Source organism: Podarcis tiliguerta, assembly GCF_965153285.1.
Source record: "Podarcis tiliguerta genome assembly, chromosome: 8".
Classification (NCBI taxonomy): domain Eukaryota; kingdom Metazoa; phylum Chordata; class Lepidosauria; order Squamata; family Lacertidae; genus Podarcis; species Podarcis tiliguerta.
Genome location: NC_139541.1, coordinates 61,562,650 through 61,581,745, shown reverse-complemented (window position 1 = coordinate 61,581,745; position 19,096 = coordinate 61,562,650). Strand labels below are relative to the sequence as shown.

At 45.3% G+C, this 19,096-nt stretch overlaps 1 protein-coding gene and 1 long non-coding RNA gene across 3 annotated transcripts in view; one reads left to right on the top strand and one right to left on the bottom strand.

Moving 5' to 3' along the window:
* CNKSR1 (connector enhancer of kinase suppressor of Ras 1) overlaps positions 1–5,796 on the bottom strand; it is a 31,349-nt gene extending 25,553 nt beyond the window's left edge. The window contains exons 1-4 of the mRNA XM_083455071.1: positions 5,659–5,796; positions 3,362–3,519; positions 2,519–2,721; positions 1,383–1,467 (exon numbers count right to left, since the gene is read on the bottom strand). Coding sequence (XP_083311197.1) covers positions 1,383–1,467; positions 2,519–2,721; positions 3,362–3,519; positions 5,659–5,710 — 498 coding nt within the window. The 5' untranslated portion in view covers positions 5,711–5,796. The remainder of the gene's footprint in view (positions 1–1,382; positions 1,468–2,518; positions 2,722–3,361; positions 3,520–5,658) is intronic.
* A 192-nt stretch (positions 5,797–5,988) lies between these two features.
* LOC310684834 lies at positions 5,989–18,410 on the top strand. Of its 2 annotated transcripts, none has more exons than XR_014514848.1 (3): positions 5,989–6,124; positions 12,616–12,764; positions 15,971–18,410. It is a non-coding gene; the product is annotated as an uncharacterized lncRNA (long non-coding RNA). The 2 variants fall into 2 exon arrangements; XR_014514849.1 differs by lacking the exon at positions 5,989–6,124 and adding an exon at positions 11,742–12,199.
* The last annotated feature ends 686 nt before the right edge of the window (positions 18,411–19,096 follow it).

Sequence of the window (19,096 nt, the reverse complement as noted above, 5' to 3'; positions counted from 1 at the left end):
AAACTCCAAATGAGTTACATTTTAACACACAAAACACTTCACACAAAGTCCAAAAAACAAAGTAAAACACCATTGTAATTTCTTCCAATTACTATAACAGCAAACAAAAGCAGATCACAGGAATACTTAAAAGATAGCTAGATAGAAAGGAGAAAAGAAAACTCACAGCCATGCATGTTCTGTTTAAAACACCAAAAAGAATAAAGAACCACAGCCTCCTTAGGGAAGGTACAGTATTTCACAATTAGGTTCTTCAACTGGGCAAGACACTCTTTGAACCACATTTGGCACTCAGAATAAGGCCTCAGGCACTGAATGGAGAATACACACAGGGACACCTAAATGAAGGAGGTGCTATAGTGTGGATGCCTGAAATGATAAACCATAGTTGGTCTGCTACTCCTCCCCTGAAACAGGAATGCCAAACATACCAAAAATGAAATCATAGTTTGATCACCTGTACACCGAGAGGCTCAAATCAGGATATATGTTCTAACCTATGGTGCACTGTCCAAATGGAGCGAAGGAAATCAATATTAAATTGCCTTTCTGTGTGTTGGTGGGAAAGAATTTGGGACATACGGAGGAAGTCTTACGAACGCTCTCGACAATGTAACTGGATCACAACTCACCATGTCCCAGGGTGAGGCTTCAGTTAAGTATGTGGCCATGGTGTGGGAGCATTAGACCAGCTCAAGAGGCACAAAAATAAAACCAGCTTCAATTTCACCAAACCACATGATAGTCTGGGTGTGTCCTGCATATGGGGAAAGCCTGTGATAAGGTGCATCCCCATCTGTGGTGAGCCGTCAGCAAATCGTCATAGGGTACAGCACATATTTGGGGAAAACATCTGTCCAACCCCTCCTAAAGCATGCTGAATTATGAATTCTTCACATAGTGTTGGAAAGTCCACAACCTCCTGTGGACCAAACTCATTTCAAGTCAAGCATTCAGCTCATGGGAAGCCCGCAAACAGGATCTGAGCACACCGAATCAGCAGGGCTTTTCCTACTTGTGATTCCCAGCAACTGGATTCAACAGCATAGAGGTGGTTTCAGTTTCTGGAGTCACAGCACAACCTGCATCTATAAAGCCTATGGCCCCCAAAACATGTAAGCCCAGCTTGCTAAGAGTGAGAAAGGACTAGAGAAGACCCAACAGAGCCAGCACACCCAAGTCACTTGCCTTGCCATTGCAGGGCAGCTAATCACCTCTGGATAGTAGTACAAAGATTTATGGCAGTCAAAGACCCACTGGACATTCTGGCCTTCAGAATACTTTCAGCTGGTGGCACAAATAGGCACTTATTCTCCCAGAGAGGGCCAAAGCTAAGCTTCCCAGAAAATACACATTATAGGCATTGTCTTTGAACAACTTACCACTTTCATAATCTCTGCTAGATCTCCACACAGCCAGATGATGTCTTTGCTGGCTGAAAAATCGTTAAGGTGGGAGAAGAGATACCTGCAAGAAAAGATAAATGAGCCTGCTTCCTACATGCCAATACCTCCTACTTGATACTCGGAGATCCCATTTTAATACCATTTCTGTCTACTCTCCACCTGAATTTGGTATTACAGGTAAGTAATACTGCACTGAAAAGAGAAACACTGCAAGAACAAACAATACTGTGCTAAACAAACCATCAGTCTAATGTGGTATATGGCAGCTTCCTATGTTCTCATAGACAGTCTGAAAAACCGCTGACATCTGGCTCCAATTTGGCTCTCAGAAAAATGGCCTCCTACTTGGTTATGCCGAGCTCTGGCATTGGCCCAGCAGCCAGTGGGTGTTTGAAGCTGAACACAGGACCTCCAATTTCCCTTGGTACCTTTTCTCTCAGACCAAAGAGATGAAGACACAAGCTCAATGTTTACTCCTTATCTCCCCTCGGGTACAGAACTCTACAAGTGAATCATCATTTAAACACTCCCAAACCCTTTCCATCCCACACACCCATCTCCCTTAAATCTGCATGAAACCTTTCCCCTCGCCAGCCCTTTTATATTATTTTCCTAAGTTAATTCAGTGTACAGACTACCTCCCCTCCACTGCCCCAAAGTAGATAACAAGAAGCAGTATCTGTGTGTGGGAAACATTTGGCCTTCTGGATGTTCCCATCAGCCACAGCAAGCATGCCCAATAGCCAAGAATTATAGAAACTATAGTTCAGCAACATCTGGAGGGCCAATGGTTCCCACACCTGGTCTACACCAATGGGGTCTGTGACAAAACGTTGCAGCATGGAAATCTACTGTTCAGGATCCCAGCCACTCCACTCCATTCCATTCCATCTCCCAACTTGTTTTCCGTTCTCCCCCACGAACCAGTCGGTGTTCCAGGACCACAGAGTATTACCGTACTCAGTCCTCATCTGACTGTTTGGGAGGTTCATTCACAAACAGACAGCTTTGCTCTTTTGGATGGCAGGTGCCATTTCCATGACATAAACAGAACCCACAGCCTGAACATTAGAAATAAAGGGAATGGAGAAGATGATCATGACAATCTTTACCTATTGAGCCATAAGAAGAGACCCTTTGCAGCGCCAATCAGCTCCACCACACAGCCCAGGAGGTCCGAGGAGGGTTTCTCCATAGTATATCCGTCGTAGGTGCTAACTTTCCTACGGCTCAGGATGAAGGTTTCAATCGTCCTTACAATGCCTTGCAGCTTCTCAGTCAGCACCTGCAGGTTGGCTGTTGCCAGGTCATAGTTCTAGGGAGAGGGAAACAAGCCCAGCTACCCTCACTAATGGAAACAAAGGCTTGTATACAGCTAAGTTTCACTCAAAGTAGGGGGGCGGGATTTGGTTCAGTTCGCATTTAAAGGAGAAATCAAACCAAATTCGCACTTTTCAAAACGAGAACTCAAACACAGCCCTGCTTTGAAATTGACACTTCTCTTAACTTTGCAGTGCAGTTTTCCAACTAAATAATGCTTACAAAAAAATACATATATGAAGGGAAAACATGCAGAAAAATGAAGATATTGGTGAAAATAACATACATACAAAAATGCATTATATTAGGAGAAACTGCTTGCAAAAATAGGTGGTCACAACTGCATAACTGCACAACTGTGTTTAGTGTTGCATGAAAACGCTGGAGATTTTTTTTATGAAGACACATAAACAGAGAAGATTAATAGTACAAAGGCTAGTCTAAAGGTGTTAAAGGTTTGCTCCCTAGTGAAGGTCAACTGAATCTCATGGGTGGAACCACCTTAAGGGCCCCATCATAAGATGCCCGTAGTTGAGGTAGAATATAAGGAAATCAGATGGTCCTTAAAGTACTTCAGAGGCCCAAGTTGTTGAGGGATTTGTGAGCCGCACTGAGGTTCACAGCCATGTGCTCACCAATACGCAGAGCTGCTCCACAGCTTCCAGAAGCAGCTCCTGATGGCCAACGCGCCTCATGCCCAGATCCTCCAGGTCCCGATATGACAGACGAAGCAGCCCCTTCCCAGTCAGGCCCCACGTCTCAAAGGGATAGTCTTGTAACGCTGGATCCAAACCTAAACGCAGAAGAGGAAAGCATTTGATCCTTTTTCTTTCATGAAACTGGCCCAGAAGTTTTGGAAAGAGCTATAGATCAATGGCAGGGCACTTCCTTGGCATGCAGAAGGTTCAAACTTTGGCATCTTCAGTTAGGAGGTGGGTGGGGAACCATTTTTTTTAAAGCCCGGGATCCTTTTTGGGTAACCATGCAAGGGTCACATGCCAGTGGTAGGCTGAAAAGTGGCAGGAGCAATGAATGTCATTTTTATCTTTGCATAGTAGGTTAGTTTCCAAATACACTCACACAGCCCCCCCCCCCCGCCCCCATCTTCCATCCAGGCATGCAAGAAGCATTATCAGAGTCCAAGGACTCTGTTTTCTACAGCTGATAACAAATTTGGCAAGGCTTACAGAATCTCATATTTTAACTTTGAAATCACATGTTTGGGGGAGTCTTGGGAAGGGAGCAGAAGAAAGACGTTGTCAAGCATCATGTGGCCACAAATATTTTTATGACTTTGATTTCTTCCCCAAAATCAGAGATGGAGAAGCTGTGCCCCTCAAGATCTAGTTTGACTACAAATCCCATCATCCCTGACTATTGGCCATGCTTTGGGAGCTGAGGGTAGCCGATAGGAGTTGGAGTCAAACAACAGATGAATTCGCAGCTGTGATTTTTCATTGCAATTACTTTTTTGCCTTTTCCTGGTTGTTGCATTTTAAATTGCAATAACCCACAATAACCCATCAGTAGTGAGGAGGAGTAGGACATTAATTCTTTAAACTAACACTTCTACAAGACCAAGGTTCCATGTTCCTGCCCTAAATCTAATTAGAAATTACAGCTATTTTATTTTAAATGGTTTTGACCTGTCCTGAGATGATGATGATGATGATTATTATTATTATTATTATTATTAACTACCTTTCATTGTAAGATCTCAGGGCAGGATAAGTGAGAAGTGGGATAGAATGCTGAACTTCATTTGTGGCAACCCACCCTGCAACCTGTTGGTGATAATAATTTATAATAATAATAATTTATTATTTATACCCCACCCATCTGGCTGAGTTTCCCCAGCCACTCTGGGCAGCTCCCAATCGAGTGTTAAAAACATACAGATGGTCGAGTAATAAATTGATTAACAGTAGCAATATAAATTCTGTAAACAAACACATCTGGAAGACAAGGCTTCTCTATCCCTGTCCTAAACCTAATTAGAATTTTATTTTTGCAAACAAATGAGGACTTGGCTGATCTCTCTTCCTCTTCCCAGCCACCCCCATAGTTTTCCAGTTCCGTTTCCTTCAGGGCCAGATTTAGGTTTGATGAGGTCTTAAGCTACTGAAGGTAATGGGACCCTTTATATGTCCAGCTGTCCTTTGTCAACAACAAATTGTCACTGCTTTTTGTGTTGAATATATGCTATATGGTAATTTATGGAACTAATAGGTATCTAAAGCCATTTGCACATAAAAAATAGGAGCCTACACAACACAAAACACTGTTGCTGTATGTAGGTTTTAATTTATTTGTTTTTTATCTTATATTTTGGAAATGTACATCCAGAGGGGTTTTTTTCCCTTTAAATTTTTCTGGGGGCCTCCAAGAGAGTGGGGCCCTAAGCTATAGTTTGTTTAGCTCACAAGTAAATCTGGCACTGGTTTCTTTGCTCTCCCAGGTCTGCAAATTTGGAAAGAAAGCTGCCCTGTGTTAAGAAGCCAGAGGTGGGCAAAGGAGGAAAAGAAAGTCATGTCCAACAGCTACCTCCAGTTCCTTTCCTTACCTCTCCACAGTCAACACATGGAAAAAGCGGGCATGTTATGGCAATCAAAACACTGTTTGGGGGAGTGGCTTCTCCTCCCACTCCATTGAACACGTAGTAACCGCCCGGTCAGGTAAGAAGGGCCTGCCCAGAGCAGGAATGTGCTTCATTCCTGTGGGCAAAGAGGTCGGCTCTTATTCACTCCTGCCATCTCTGTCATAGTTGCAGTTTTAGCTCAGATTAACACCTCCTGGTTTCTACCAGTTCCTCGAGTATGGGCCAGCCTCGAGTCCCATGGAGGTGCAATAGCCGGATACAGCACCCTCCCAGCAACACACCTGTCTGATTTAGGTGTAAAAGATTCCCCAAAAGTTCAGCTCCCCCTCTCACCTCTCATCCAGGCCACCACCATCTTAGTATTCCAGGTGGAGATGGGATCCATGTTCCAAGCCCTGGCTTAGTCCCTTCTGGACACTCCTATTCGAGGAATATGTTTCCGTTCCAGGGAAATCACGGATGAAACTCAAGACGCACCTGCAGGTTCCAGCAGGTAACTCCCAGCTGGGTTTCTGGTTAGTCCGCCCACTTGTCACTCGGCAGTAAAGCCCGCCTTCTCTAAAACGCAGGATTCTCTAAGGCAGTTAGTAAATGTTGTCCAGCTGTCCCCCTTTGGGGAATTGGGAAAGGTAGAAGGGGCACTTCACCCCCGTTCAAAGAAGCTCTCATTCTCCAATCCTTGGGTGCTGATAACCTTTTGGCTGCTGAGAAGGCACACACTCCCTCCCCATTTTCGAGCGTCTGATTCAACAGGATGCCACACAAACCAGTTTCACCGCCTTGTCTAACTTCCTTAAAGGTACAGTGCATTTATCACTCTGAAGTTTACCTAGAAAGGTAAACCTGCAGTCTCTTATACACGCTTATAGGAGGGCAAGTCCACCTAAAATATGTGGGGATGTAACTTCTCAGTAAACACACAGTGAAGAAAAGGGCTGCGTAGGGTCTTTCTGCACAAAGAGGTGTGCCATTTATCATTTGCACAATTGCCCCAGTAGGCCCTGACCAGTGATTGATGGTATTGAAAATATTCCTGAACCGCCCTTCATCAGAAGACTTCAGGGCTGGGTGCAAAACTGAAACAATGCACACAACATAAAAAAGCAGAAAATGAAAAACAAAAATCTAAACACATAAAATGGGAGAATATTTTTACTTGTTTGCATTTATATCCTGCATATCCTGCAAGGAGTTCAAGGTATGGCTCTCTTCTCCATTTTTATTCTCAAAACAACCCTGTGAGGTAGGCTAGGCTAAAAGACTGTGACCAGTCCAAAGTCACCCAGTGAGTTTCATGGCTGAGTTGGGATTTGAAGCTTGGCCTCACAAGTCCTAACCACTACACCACATTGGGTCTCAAAAAAGATGAAGAAGCAGTTCTGCCTAAAATTCTATCTAAAATTCCTGGTCAAATAGCAAAGATATTGGTATCAGACAATAATATTTTTTTTAAAAAAAATCATTTATTTTCCACATTCATATTGTACCCCACTGCTCTCCATTGGCATTTATTTCAACCATTTCTCACATGGAAAAAGGTAAAGGAATAGTGTCTGGCACATCAGTGAACTGGAGACAAAACCTGTGGCTGGTGACCATTAACCATAGACAGTCAAGCCAGCTCCTACCTGCATACCTTCCTGGGAAGGAATACAGGAAGCTGCCTTATACCAAGTCAGATGCTTTTCCAAAGTCAGATTTCAAGTCTAGGGTTTGCACATTCTCAGGTAATTTCTCTATGCCTTTACTGCTAAGCAGTAGCACTCCAGTTTGCTAATCCTAACCAGGCAGGACTGGCTCTACCATTGGGCAAGGTGAGGCAACTGTTCCAGGCAGAAGATGTGGAGGGGACAGCAGCAGCAGCTCCTGCCTCCTGTTCTTTGGTTATGCTAGAAGAGATAGCCAAGTATAAAACCAGGTGATAAGATATAGCCCTCGAAGGCTTCCCATCCCTGAGCTCAACACAAATAAAACCAAGAAGTATTCATTGTGTTTGCAAATACTACAGAGCTGAAATTGCAGTGGTGATTTTACATTATGGCATGTTCATCTTAAAATCAGGGTAATCTGAGGATTTTGATCACTTGGATGCAAACTCTTGAAATCTGAAAGTTAAGTTACAAAAATAGGTAAAGGTACCCCTGACCATTAGGTCCAGACACGGACCTCTCTGGGGTTGCAGCGCTCTTCTCGCTTTACTGACCGAGGGAGCCGGCGTTTGTCTGCAGACAGCTTCCGGGTCATGTGGCCAGCATGACTAAACCGCTTCTGCGAACCAGAGCAGCACACGGAAACGTCATTTACCTTCCCGCTGGAGCAGTACCTATTTATCTACTTGCACTTTGATGTGCTTTTGAACTGCTAGGTGAGCAGGAGCAGGGACCAAGCAACGGGAGCTCACCCCATCGTGGGGATTCAAACCGCCGACCTTCTGATCAGCAAGCCCTAGGCTCTGTGGTTTAGCCCACAGCGCCACCCGTGCCGCTTTGTTACAAAAATATGTTGCGGCAATAATTTCAGAGCTGCCAATGCCTACAGAGTAGTATTTTAAAATAAGGAAAGAAAGAAACCTGCACATGATCAAATAATGATCTTCAAACTATTCAATGCTGGTGTGAATATGAGCTCTAATCACCGCTAGAGGGAGATAAATCAGCAGACAAAGAATGCCAGAGATCTACTCATCACTGAAGACATCACTGCATGCATATCTACGTATCTATGCTGTTACATCATGGAATAATTCTTCAGTAATTTCTGTGCCAAAGTTGAGTTGCTGGATTGCTTTCAAGAGGATTAGCAAATTCATGAAGGGTCAAGCTATCAATGGCTAGTAGCCACAACAACTCTATTCTACCTCCACTGTCAGAAAAGGCACATGCCCCTGAATACCAGGTGCTGGACCTCACAAGTGAGGAGTGTTGCTGTTGCACTCAGCTCCTGCTTGTGAGCTTCCCATCAGCATCTGGTTGGATTCAGGATTCAGGATTAGATGGGTCATTGACCTGATCCAGCAGAGCTCTTCTTATGTTCTTAATTGTTTTCTGCAGGTTATTGCCACTAAAAGCATCAGAGCAGGACCAGTGAAAAGAAAAGTTGGTGACCACATTGCTACATTTTCTTTTGCACTAAGGCTGTGTATACGGTATGCCTTCGAAACACGTTCAAAGCACATTCTTTCCCTCAAAGAATTATGGGCACATTCCCCCTTAATATGTACATTTTTGTTAGCATTGCTTGGAGAACTGCATCATACAATAAGTGTGAATTTCAAAGGATGGCTGTGTTTTGGTTCTCATGTTGTTTTGGGAAGTGTACAATTTAAATGCAAACTGAATCAATATCGCTTGGAAACAGAATGGTCCTTTTTGAATTATTATAATTTTTTGAATGCAGGTCAAGGCAGAGAATTGTGAACTGGCTGAAGGTGAAGTACCTTTCTCAGAGAATTTTGTATGCTCTATTGGATTCAAAGTGTCTTCTGAGACTCTCTTCAAACTTCTCTTGCAAGGGCTCCAACATCAAACTGCATGAGCAGCATTGCTGTTCATCACACCACCTTGCAGTTCCACTCAGGGGAAATGCAATCCCACAGCTAACACCAGTGTGAAACAAAAAACCAAGTTCTGCAAACAGCGAGAAGTTTCAGGGGGGAGCTGGTTTCCTTTGTCAGGAGGTCGCTGCAATCTTAGCATCAGCGTTCTGCAATATCTGTGTTTATTTACAAATATACAGGTGGAGCACAGCTGAAGATGAAGCTTGCACATTCCAAGAGACAGTCAACAATCCATAGGAGAAGCTGACCTTATACTGACTCAGATCAGTGGTCCATGTAGTTCAGTACTGCCTACACTGACAGGCACGGACTCTCCAGGGTTTGAGGAACAGAGTATTTTCCAGCCCTACCTGGTGATACTAGGATTCAACCTGGGACCACTGAGCTACAGCCTTTTCCTGGTGCTCCTTCGTAGCTTCTCTAGGGAACCGCTAGCATCCCCACAGTTCTGAGCTTAAACCTCAGTTCTGTGTCCTTCTCCAAGCTGTAGCCGATTGTTCTTTGTTTTCACACCAATTTGTTCTCTTCTCCCTGTCTGGCATGGATGGGTATCTGGATGAGTAATCTCTTCTGACAACCATCTTGCCTTATTAGAGTCCCAAGAAGACAAAGCTCCAGAATCGGCTATCAGCATTCATTTGTCAACTTTCAGGAAGCTGCCCACATATTTGCCTTGGGGCAGCCTACACCGATAGTCCTGTTTGGAAAAAATCTGATAGAAATGGCACACACACACAATATATATTTTTCTGGTTTTGACATTTTGCAAACAGCCCTGGAATCTTTCACAAAGGGCAGGAAATCAGGGGAAGGGCACCTATGACCTACCAGGTGTTGTTAGACCACAACTCCCACAATCTCTGGCTGAGGCTGATAGGAATTGGAGTCTAGCAGCATCAGGCAGTGATGGCTAGTGCCTATTAGGGCTGGCAGGGTAGAAGGCAAGGAGACAAACTTTAGGTGGAGCCAGAGCCAGTGACGGGCAGTGCCAGCTACTTCTAGTTTTTCCCTTATCCTCTTCTTTGCTGAGTTCTACAAGGACAACACTGCGTCTAAGGCGGAGCAAGCAATGGGCACCTTCTAGACTGGTTTTAAGAAGACATACAGGTGGGGGCTGGCTAAGGGCTGACAGGTCAGTGGGGAAGTGCCCCATTTGCCCTGATAGACTAGCGTCCAATCAATCAGTCAAATTTGATGTGGGGCTGGCAGATCTGCAGCCTGTTTTAGGGATCACTTTCAGTGCCCTCTTCTTGTACATTGGTGCATGAAACAAATATTGCCAAGAGACCAGAGGCTGCCTCAGAGCTCTCATCCAAAGACAGTTAAACACTATTCACTGCTACCCTGGGCTGCTCACTGCCCAGAGAAGTGGGGGTAAATATAACAGAAGGCAGATGTTGCCTCCGTGCTTCCAAGATCATTCCACAGTAATTACCTTTTGCCCCACCTTATTTGGGGAAGATGACCAGGGGCCAGCAGATTAGCAGGAAGCAGAGCATCAAGATAATCGCCTGTGATTTATTTCAAGCAACTGTACGGCTCAAAGTAATCTGCAGCTGGTCCATTGATTGGAGCTGGTGGGTTTCCTCTCTGTATGTAGACTGGAGTTGTTTCAAAATATTTCACAGTGTAGGGGCTAGGCATAACTGGCTAAATATTTGATGCTGATGAACTGTCACTCCAAAACTCATGCCACTTGCAATGAATAGGTTCCACAATTGAAGCACCTTATAAAATTCTGCAAATTTTTTTGAAGTTATGGACAGGACAGGAACATTCATCACTTTTTGTCTATGCCTGGCAGTCTCTAGGTTACATTACTGCCTCACGTTATATGTAGGGCTGCCTTTAAAGATGGTTCAGAAACTTCGGCTGGTGCAGAATTTGGTAGTCAGGTTACTCACTGGGGCAAGGCATTATGAGCATATTGCACGGATCTTGACCCGACTGCACTGACTTCCAATTAGTTTCCAGACAGACTCGGGTAGTATGATTATGACACCCATATTTCTTACTTTCACAACAATTTCTTTTGGTACAGTTGCTTTTTAATGGATCTTCTCAGCAGGTACCTGTATAAGTGTAGGTTGTTGTTGTTGTTGTTTTGCGCTCCTCGGCACGATGTCCTGTGCAGGGGAACTGCCCATACCACCCTAAATCCAGCGCTGTTCAAAGTGCTGGTTTTGACCTACAGTATAAAGCCTTAAACAGCTCAGGACCGCAATACCTGAAGGAGCATCTTCCCATAGGCATTTGATTGGTCACTGTGAGAACAAGATGCTAGACTAGAAGAGCCTTTGGCCTGATTCTGCAAGGCTCTTTTTATGCTTTTATATTCAGTTAAAAAAAAGTTGGAATGAAAAAAAATACATTTCAGAGGACGATGGATGCATCTTTAGGTCACCTCCCCATCTTTACACTCACTGACCTTTCCCACAATGCATCTGCTTTAGGTGGCAACCTTGTGAAAGCACCCTTTGTTGGTAAGGCCTACAGGTACAAAAGCCTGTGTTGTATGGCTATAGCCACATTTTGGAAAGACTTAAAAGATGCAAACTTTGAATACTTGGCATAAGGCGTATTGCCATTATGGAATACAGTGGTACCTGGAGTTACAGACGCTTCAGGTTTCAGACTCTGCTAACCCAGAAATAGTACCTCAGGTTCAGAACTTTGCTTCAGGATGAGAACAGAAATTGCACGGCGGTGCAGCGGCAGCGGGAGGCCCCATTAGCTAAAGTGGTGTCTCAAGTGAAGAACAGAATGGAGAATGGCAGAGCTTTATTTTGTTTGGAAAACCAAAGACCAGTTCCAAAGTAGATCACATAAGAGCATGTTTTACAGTTGTATACTTTTATAGATCCTGGTGTATGTAATGGGATGCTGACTTCCATAATGTATTTTAGGGGGTTCTCCAGGGAAAACTCCATTGGGTTTGTTGGGTTATCTTTGTTTCTCATACATATATGCACATGGTTTTGAAAATAATAAAATTAGAAGAGGAAAACACAAAGGCCAGCTTTGAAATTTTTGCTGCATGGGGATGGAACTTGGTTCTCCTTGGATGGTGCAAGCAGCACAAAGCCCTCACAAGTTTTCTTTCCGCAACCAAAGCCGACTCCTCTTCACACGTGGATAGCGTGCGGTCGGCAGAGCAGCAGGCACTGATCTCTTGTGACAGCTGCTCCTGAGGCTGGCTGCGGAAGGGATCGTCATCGGGCAGCGATGGGAGGAGGGCAATATTTAAGCGCTCCCATAACACACTTGCCCGACTGTACTGCTGGAACGCGACACACAAGGAACGGGGTCCAGAAGCTGGTGAGTGGTGGGATGAATGCTTATGAATATCACCCTTGCGTCTGAGTAAAAAACGAACAGGATGGGAGCAGGGCAGGCTGAAGAATGGGGAAGATGGTTGGGAGCAATGGGGGAATGTAGGACGATGTTCCACCGTGCACCGTTGTGACCCAGGGAGTTGCCCTGCAGAAGGCAACTGATGTGGCTGAAATGCGAATTGTATTTACTTAACTCTAAAACAGTTCGTGCCGTTAGCCCTTAGCAATGGTGGGCACTCCACAAAGATAATTCATTGATTTCCAGCTGGGCTACCTGTAGACAAGATCTATAGACAGTTCCACTACCAAATTTCAGGGAGTGTTTGCTGCAACCTCCTCCTCTTCCTCCTTGTTCTTGGTCACCATGTTCTAACGAGCTCTTTCCCCTTCCTCCCACAGCCTGAATCAACTTAAAATAACTGTACAAAGCTACGAGAGAGGAATCAGAGGGGGGATAGGTGACAGCAACCTATCCTTTCTCTCACTTGCTCTGGGCTATGATCTTCCGTCTGAAGTGTTTAACCCCAGGGTACTTCCGCCTCCTACAAGTAAGCTCAATACTTCTTACCTTGCGGAGTGTTAGAATATTTTAAAGTCTGTGATCTTGAGCAAAATCAGTTCCAAAGTAGCGTATTCAGTAGTGTGGTTAGGTAATTTTAGACTCTGAATGAATTGTTACCCTGCCCTTTTGACACCTGCGATGTATATTTGCAGGACCCAATCTATTTTTTGTGATTGCATTTTGTGATTTTAAGTTACAATTATTTTATTAATGTTGTGTTTTAAATTGATCTAACCTGCCCTGGGTCCTTAGGGTGAAGGGTGGGCTAATAATAATAATAATAATAATAATAATAATAATGGGAAACTCTTTAGATCTCAGGTGGAGAACCTGTGGCCTTGCAGCTGTTGCTGGATTACAGTTCCCATCATTTCTGACCATTGGCCATGTTGGTTGGAGTTGATGGGATCCGGAGTTCAACAACATTTAGGAGGGCATAGATGGCTAGCAACCATGGTTTGTCACTTAATGCTAACCCTGCCCCACACCAGTTTGCACTCTTGGGTCATCTTTTTACCAAGTGCCAAGTGCCAGACTCTATCAAGCCAAGTTCTTGTCGATAAGTGGTTTCACCACTTTCCAGTTCCTAGCAATTTCAAGGTGTGCTGCAACTAAACCTTTGGAGAGCCTTGAGTTTTTCAGTTGATGCATTCATTGAGAACTTGCCATGATCCATCCACTGAGTAGCCGAAGCTCAGTGGGGCTTACTTTCACGTAAAGATGCAGTTAGAAGGGCTGCAGCTCTCCGAGCTAGATCTTATCTCTGCCTTAACCAGAATTTCATTGATTGCAATGGAACTTGTTTCACAGCAACAGATAAGTATCAACAGTGAGGATCATTTTAGTTTTGCAGCTGACAAAAAGTGACCATAGGCTGCTGCCACTTTGAGCTGGGGAACACCTTGTTTCACCTCTGGCTGTTCTGTTTTATTGTACAAAACCCGCTATCTCCCAGCTACTTTTCCTTGTGGAACAAAAGAGGTAAGAGCCATAGCTCAGCCACAGAACATTTGTTTTTCAAGCAGAAGGTCCCAGGCTTGATCCCTGGTGTCTCCAGGCAGGACTGGGAAAGTTTGTTGTTTGAAATCCACTGTAGGCAAAGGCACAGCTAGGTAAACCAATGGTCTGACTCTGTATAGGGCAGGGGGCACTAGCTCAGCAGTTGAGTGCATGACTTGCCTGCTGAAGGTCCCAGGTTTGATCCCCAGGTAGGCCTGGGAAAGACCCCGTCTGAAATCCTGGAGAGATGCTGCCAGTTAGTGTAGACAATACTGATCTAGATGGACCAGTGATTTGAAACAGTGTAAGGTGGCTTCCTACATGAGCGTGTGGGGCAGGTGAATGGGGAAGCAGCATTATTCTCCACCCCCATTAAGAAATTGGCCTTCCTTAGCCTAAATCCCACTTGCACATCTTCTGACATCCAGCTTCCATAGATTTTTTTAGAAGCCTGAATATTAACTTTGCACTCTTATTAAGTTAGTATGAATATTAACACCTGCACACCTGCCTTCAAACCAGGTTGTCAGTTTAACACTCCAAGCTCACGTGAACAAGAGCTGGCTAGCAACATGCATCTCTTAGATCACACTGCCTGCCAAACAGAGCTGTGTGTTTCTGGGCAGGGGAGGAGAGGGGAGGATGCTGCGTATGGCAGAGCCACGTGAGGAGATGCTGGCTGGTTCATGCAAAGCCCTGCAGTGCTGGAGACTGCACTTAGTTTAACCATACTCTAGGGTACCCAAATGGGATTTTCAGCATCATCAAAAAGGAATAGATCCACTGGCTAATCCTACACTTGGTACCTGTCCCTGGTACACGAAAGACATTTGGGGAACTGCTGGGAATACCTTTTTAAAGCGTTATTAGTACAAACACACACAAAAAACCCTCACACTACCACCACCTCTCTCCCAAACATGCCAGGCAGCTTTCAGATTTCATCCCTGCCTCCCTCCATCAGGTTGCAATCCTGCACCCACTCCCCTAGAATAAGCCACACTGGGACTTGCTTTTGGATAGACGTATAAATGATCATGCTGTAAATTTCTGGTTCTTGGCTGTAGTGCGCATGAACTCATAAGGTGTGCACTCTCCTCCACCATCTACCTGGCTGGCAAGCGTGGCTGATTTGCTTGACCTGCAGGCAAGGTCCGTTGCAAAATTAAACAGGCAACCCTATTTCTCCCCCGAGTGTCATATAAGGAAACAGCTCTAATCGCTTAATTAACAGAGAATTGCTCCAGCAGCCTGTGTAATATCAGCTACTTCAAAGTTAATGATGTACAACTAACCAAGATGACAATCCCTGAGGCAAACTCGTCAGCAAAGTTCCCCGTTTGCTAGGATGTTGAGAGAGGGTGTGTCTTAAGTCTAAACCGGTGGTGCACAATGCAGAAGGTATGGTCTAGTTTGCCAAAACACAGTGTAAAAGTAAACAAAGAAAGGCTCGTTCTTGAAAAGAGATTTAGCAATTGCTAGCTACTGGAGTGGTTTCTCCCATCAGATGTCAAGGAAATAACTACTGTACCTGACTTTTAGAAAACATCTGAAGGCAGCCCTGTTTAGGGAAGTTTTTAATGTTTGATGTTTTATCGTGTTTTTAATTTTCTTTTGGGAGCTGCCCAGAGTGGCTGGGGAGGCCTGGCCAGATGGGCGGGGTATAAAAAGCAAATTATCATCATCAATCATTTAAAAAAGGTAGAGGGTTAAAACAAAAACTGAAAAACCTCTCTCCCGCTGCCTAAAAATGTAATTTGTAGTATGGTATCGTATTTTGGTGTTGGGGTATAATTCATAGTATGAAATTGACCGATTTGCACTATACGAATGCTGGGTTTGCTTTTGACATTCTAAGGCAGCGATGGGGTACCCATGGCTCTCAAAATGGTGGCTACATTTCCCATCATCCCTGAGCACTGGTCATGCTGAAGGAAGTTGGGAGTCCTGCAACATTAGAAGAGCCTTGCTAGATGAGAACAAAGGTTCGCCTAGTTCGGTATCCTGTTCTTATGGTGGCCGACCAGATGTGAACAGGAAGCCTGCAAGTAGACATGAGGGCACTGCTTTTGATGCCCAACAACCCTGGAGAGCCACGGCCAGTCAGGATGGGTCAAGTGGCTCTGACTCTGTATAAGGAGGTTCTCCACCCTAGTTCTAAAAGTTTACACCTCAACTTTTCCATCCCTACAGATGCAACTGGCCAGTGGACTGGAGTCGGAACCTCAAGACCGGCTGATGAATCACCTGGCTTTACTGCTGGCCATTATGGGATTAAGCCTCTCCTATTACAGCGCCCGGCAAATGAGTGAAGAGACCAAACCAAATCCGGAACCTTGATGCTTGGGCTGCCAAGCAGCAGCTGCACGGGCCAAAGAGGATTCCAGGAACGCACAGAAAAGAAACAAGGTTGGAGAGAGACCCTGGCACGCACTCTGCGGCACAAGCAGCATCCTTTAGGTATCCTGTGCATGCACCGGCTGGGTGGCTCACATTAGAAAACTCAGCGCCAACTTTCCTTGTTCTTTCACAGACGGTGTGTTGCTAATGCCCCTTCCGGCCATGCTAGTTTCATTCTCTCCTCCTGGATCCTCCTGGTCAACTCAGCTATTGCCCAACTTGCTTCATTCTAGTTTCAGGGGGCCACTACCAGGGTCGCAGCCCCCTTCCCTAATTTACCCCTGGATCTGATCCTCATTCAAAGCCCAGAAATGGATTTAAACCAGGATGGCCACGCAGGAAGGAAGCTGAAGAGCTAACCTCATTGGTTGGGTCCAATATTGCCTTAGCTTGTCACAGGAAGCTTTCTGCCTGGGCATGTTAAGGTTGCCCTCCAGGGGATGCAGCAGGGAATTATTATTATTTGACACTGTAAGAGAGTTGGGTCTTTTCTTCACAGGGGGTTAACAGCCACACATGGTGGCAGTTGAGCTGGTGTCACCTACTCACCCGTCAGCAGGGGTGATCCTGCAGCCCAAAACCTTCCTGCTAAACACAACGGCCACCCCACTTGTTTTATGAACCACCTGAAAGACGACATACATTAAGTGATTTAGCTCAACGGAGAAAAGGGGAAATTGCCAGTTTCTAGAGTATCAACAACTCAGCTGCTCGGCTTGTGAAGTCAGAAGCCACCCTGTCACAGCAGAACATGCAGGTCCTCCTCTTAGCATCGTTCTAAGCTGCTAGAGTGACATGCACACTCCTGCCAGTTGCTGCCTTAAAGCAGTTATGGCGAACCTTTTGGACCTCTAGATGCTGCTGAAGTACAACTCCACCAGCCCCAGCAAGCATGGCCAATGGCTGTTGTTCAGCAACACCTGGAGGGCCAGATGTTCCCTGCATCTGCCTTACAGCATTGATCTTCAATGCGGTGTTAGGACCCTCATATGGGTACCAGCCTGACCTAATGCGGCTGGAGCAGTGGTTAAGACAAGGATGGGGAACTTTCAGCTCAGAGGCCAAATGTCTGGCCCTCCGAACTCTCCCCAGGCTACACCCCTCCCTGGCCCTGCTTTACACCCCGGATTGTGTCCTAGAAATCTGATGATGCCTCTCACTTGTCCGGATGGAAGATGTAGAGGGGGTGTGTGCAGATACTGTACAAAAATTAAAATTTGCATTTGTTGCTCTTCCCACTTCTGCCTCCAGCCCCATCCACCACCAGCATGTGGCCCTCGGGAGCTTGCCCAGGAGAGAATGTGGCCCATGGGTCAAAAAAGATTCCCCACACTTGTTTTGAGACAATAGGGAAGAGGGAGAAAGACGACATAGATCTACAGTAAGAAATTAAATATGGATCCTTTGTTACAGATGGAGGTTTAAAGGTGGGTCTTTTATAGACTAAGATTGAAGTCTTACACGTTTCCCAAAGAAAAGGGCTTTATTCCTGGAGGGCCAGGCCCACCCCCTCACAGTATGTAGAGGGGCAGGGAGAAAAAGTCGGATGAGCATAATGCACTGCATTAAAAGGCAAGCGAATGTATTACAGACGGTTGAACGAGCGCATTCGCTGTCTGCTCCCTCCCACTTGACTTGGCCAAAACAGTGCATCATGGGAAAACCAAAAGGAACTGCAGACTGCCCGTTACGTAACGGTATATGTGGCCAGACAGCTGTGACCTACATCATGCCTTTCCATGAGCAATTAAGGAGAGGGGGATTTTTAAAGGCGCCCCATGGTTTGGGGTTGGGGAGGAGTTTCAAAGGCGAGGCAGGTGAATCTTTCACCTCTGACAGGAAGATAATTGTTGCCTTCTTCAGGGAATTTCAGACTAATTTACCCACAGAACACAGGAAGCTGCCGTTTACCAGATCAGAGTGGTTTTTGCATTTTGCCCAGTATTGTCTACTTTGACAGGCAGAGGCCTTTCTCATCACCTGCTATCCGCTGCTCCTTAAGCTCAAGATACCAGGGCTTGAACCCTGCATACAAAGCAGGTACTCTGCCACTCAGCTATGGCCCCCCCGCCGTTAAATCTTCAACACCAAAATCTGCCCTTGTTCCTCCCTGGATTAGGCTCTTGCTAAGGCAGCTAGATCTCAAACATCACACTAGCCGATTCATCTGTCTCATACCAACAATGCTAGGAATAAACGTGTTGCACTGTGTACAATAAATCTCTGTTTTAAAGAGTGTTGCCTGTGTCATTCCTGGGAGCAGCTGTTTGCTACATGACCAAAGCCAGTCTTTTCTTAAGCAAGGGTGGGGAAACCCCGGGGTCAAATGTGAACCTTCAGACCTCTCTCTGTGCTCCTTGGGACCCTGTGCAGGCCCCTTCCCTCCCAAATCACAACAACAAACAACACAGAGTATCAGAGTTTAGAGACTTGCAACAGATTCCATGATCAGAGCCATAAACAAAGGCTAGAATAGTTCTTGACTCTGTGTCCCTCCTAAATAGCTAGGGGAGAGGCAGTAGTGGCGATTAAAAGCATCCCTCCCTCTTCTTCCAAAAGCCTTTTTGTATAGAGGCTTAATCTCTGCTGATCCACAGCAAATGATGTGCTTGTTTCAGCAGATGTCAACAGCTAAATGCATTGCAGCAATATGCACAAATGGCTGTGGCAAAGGATTTATTTCTGCTCCTAGGATGCCAACCATCTATAGCAGGGGTTGGAAACCTTTGGCTAGCCAGGTGTTGGTGGGCTCCAGCTCCCATCAGCCCCAGCCAGTGAGGCCAAGGGTTGGGGATGATGGAAATTGTAGTCCATAAATATTTGGAGGGCAGCATGTTCCCCTCCTGTGATTTCTAGGGTCTAAAAGGGCTAGCAATATCTTGATTCAACAGGCATGACAAGACACACAGCGTAAACAAG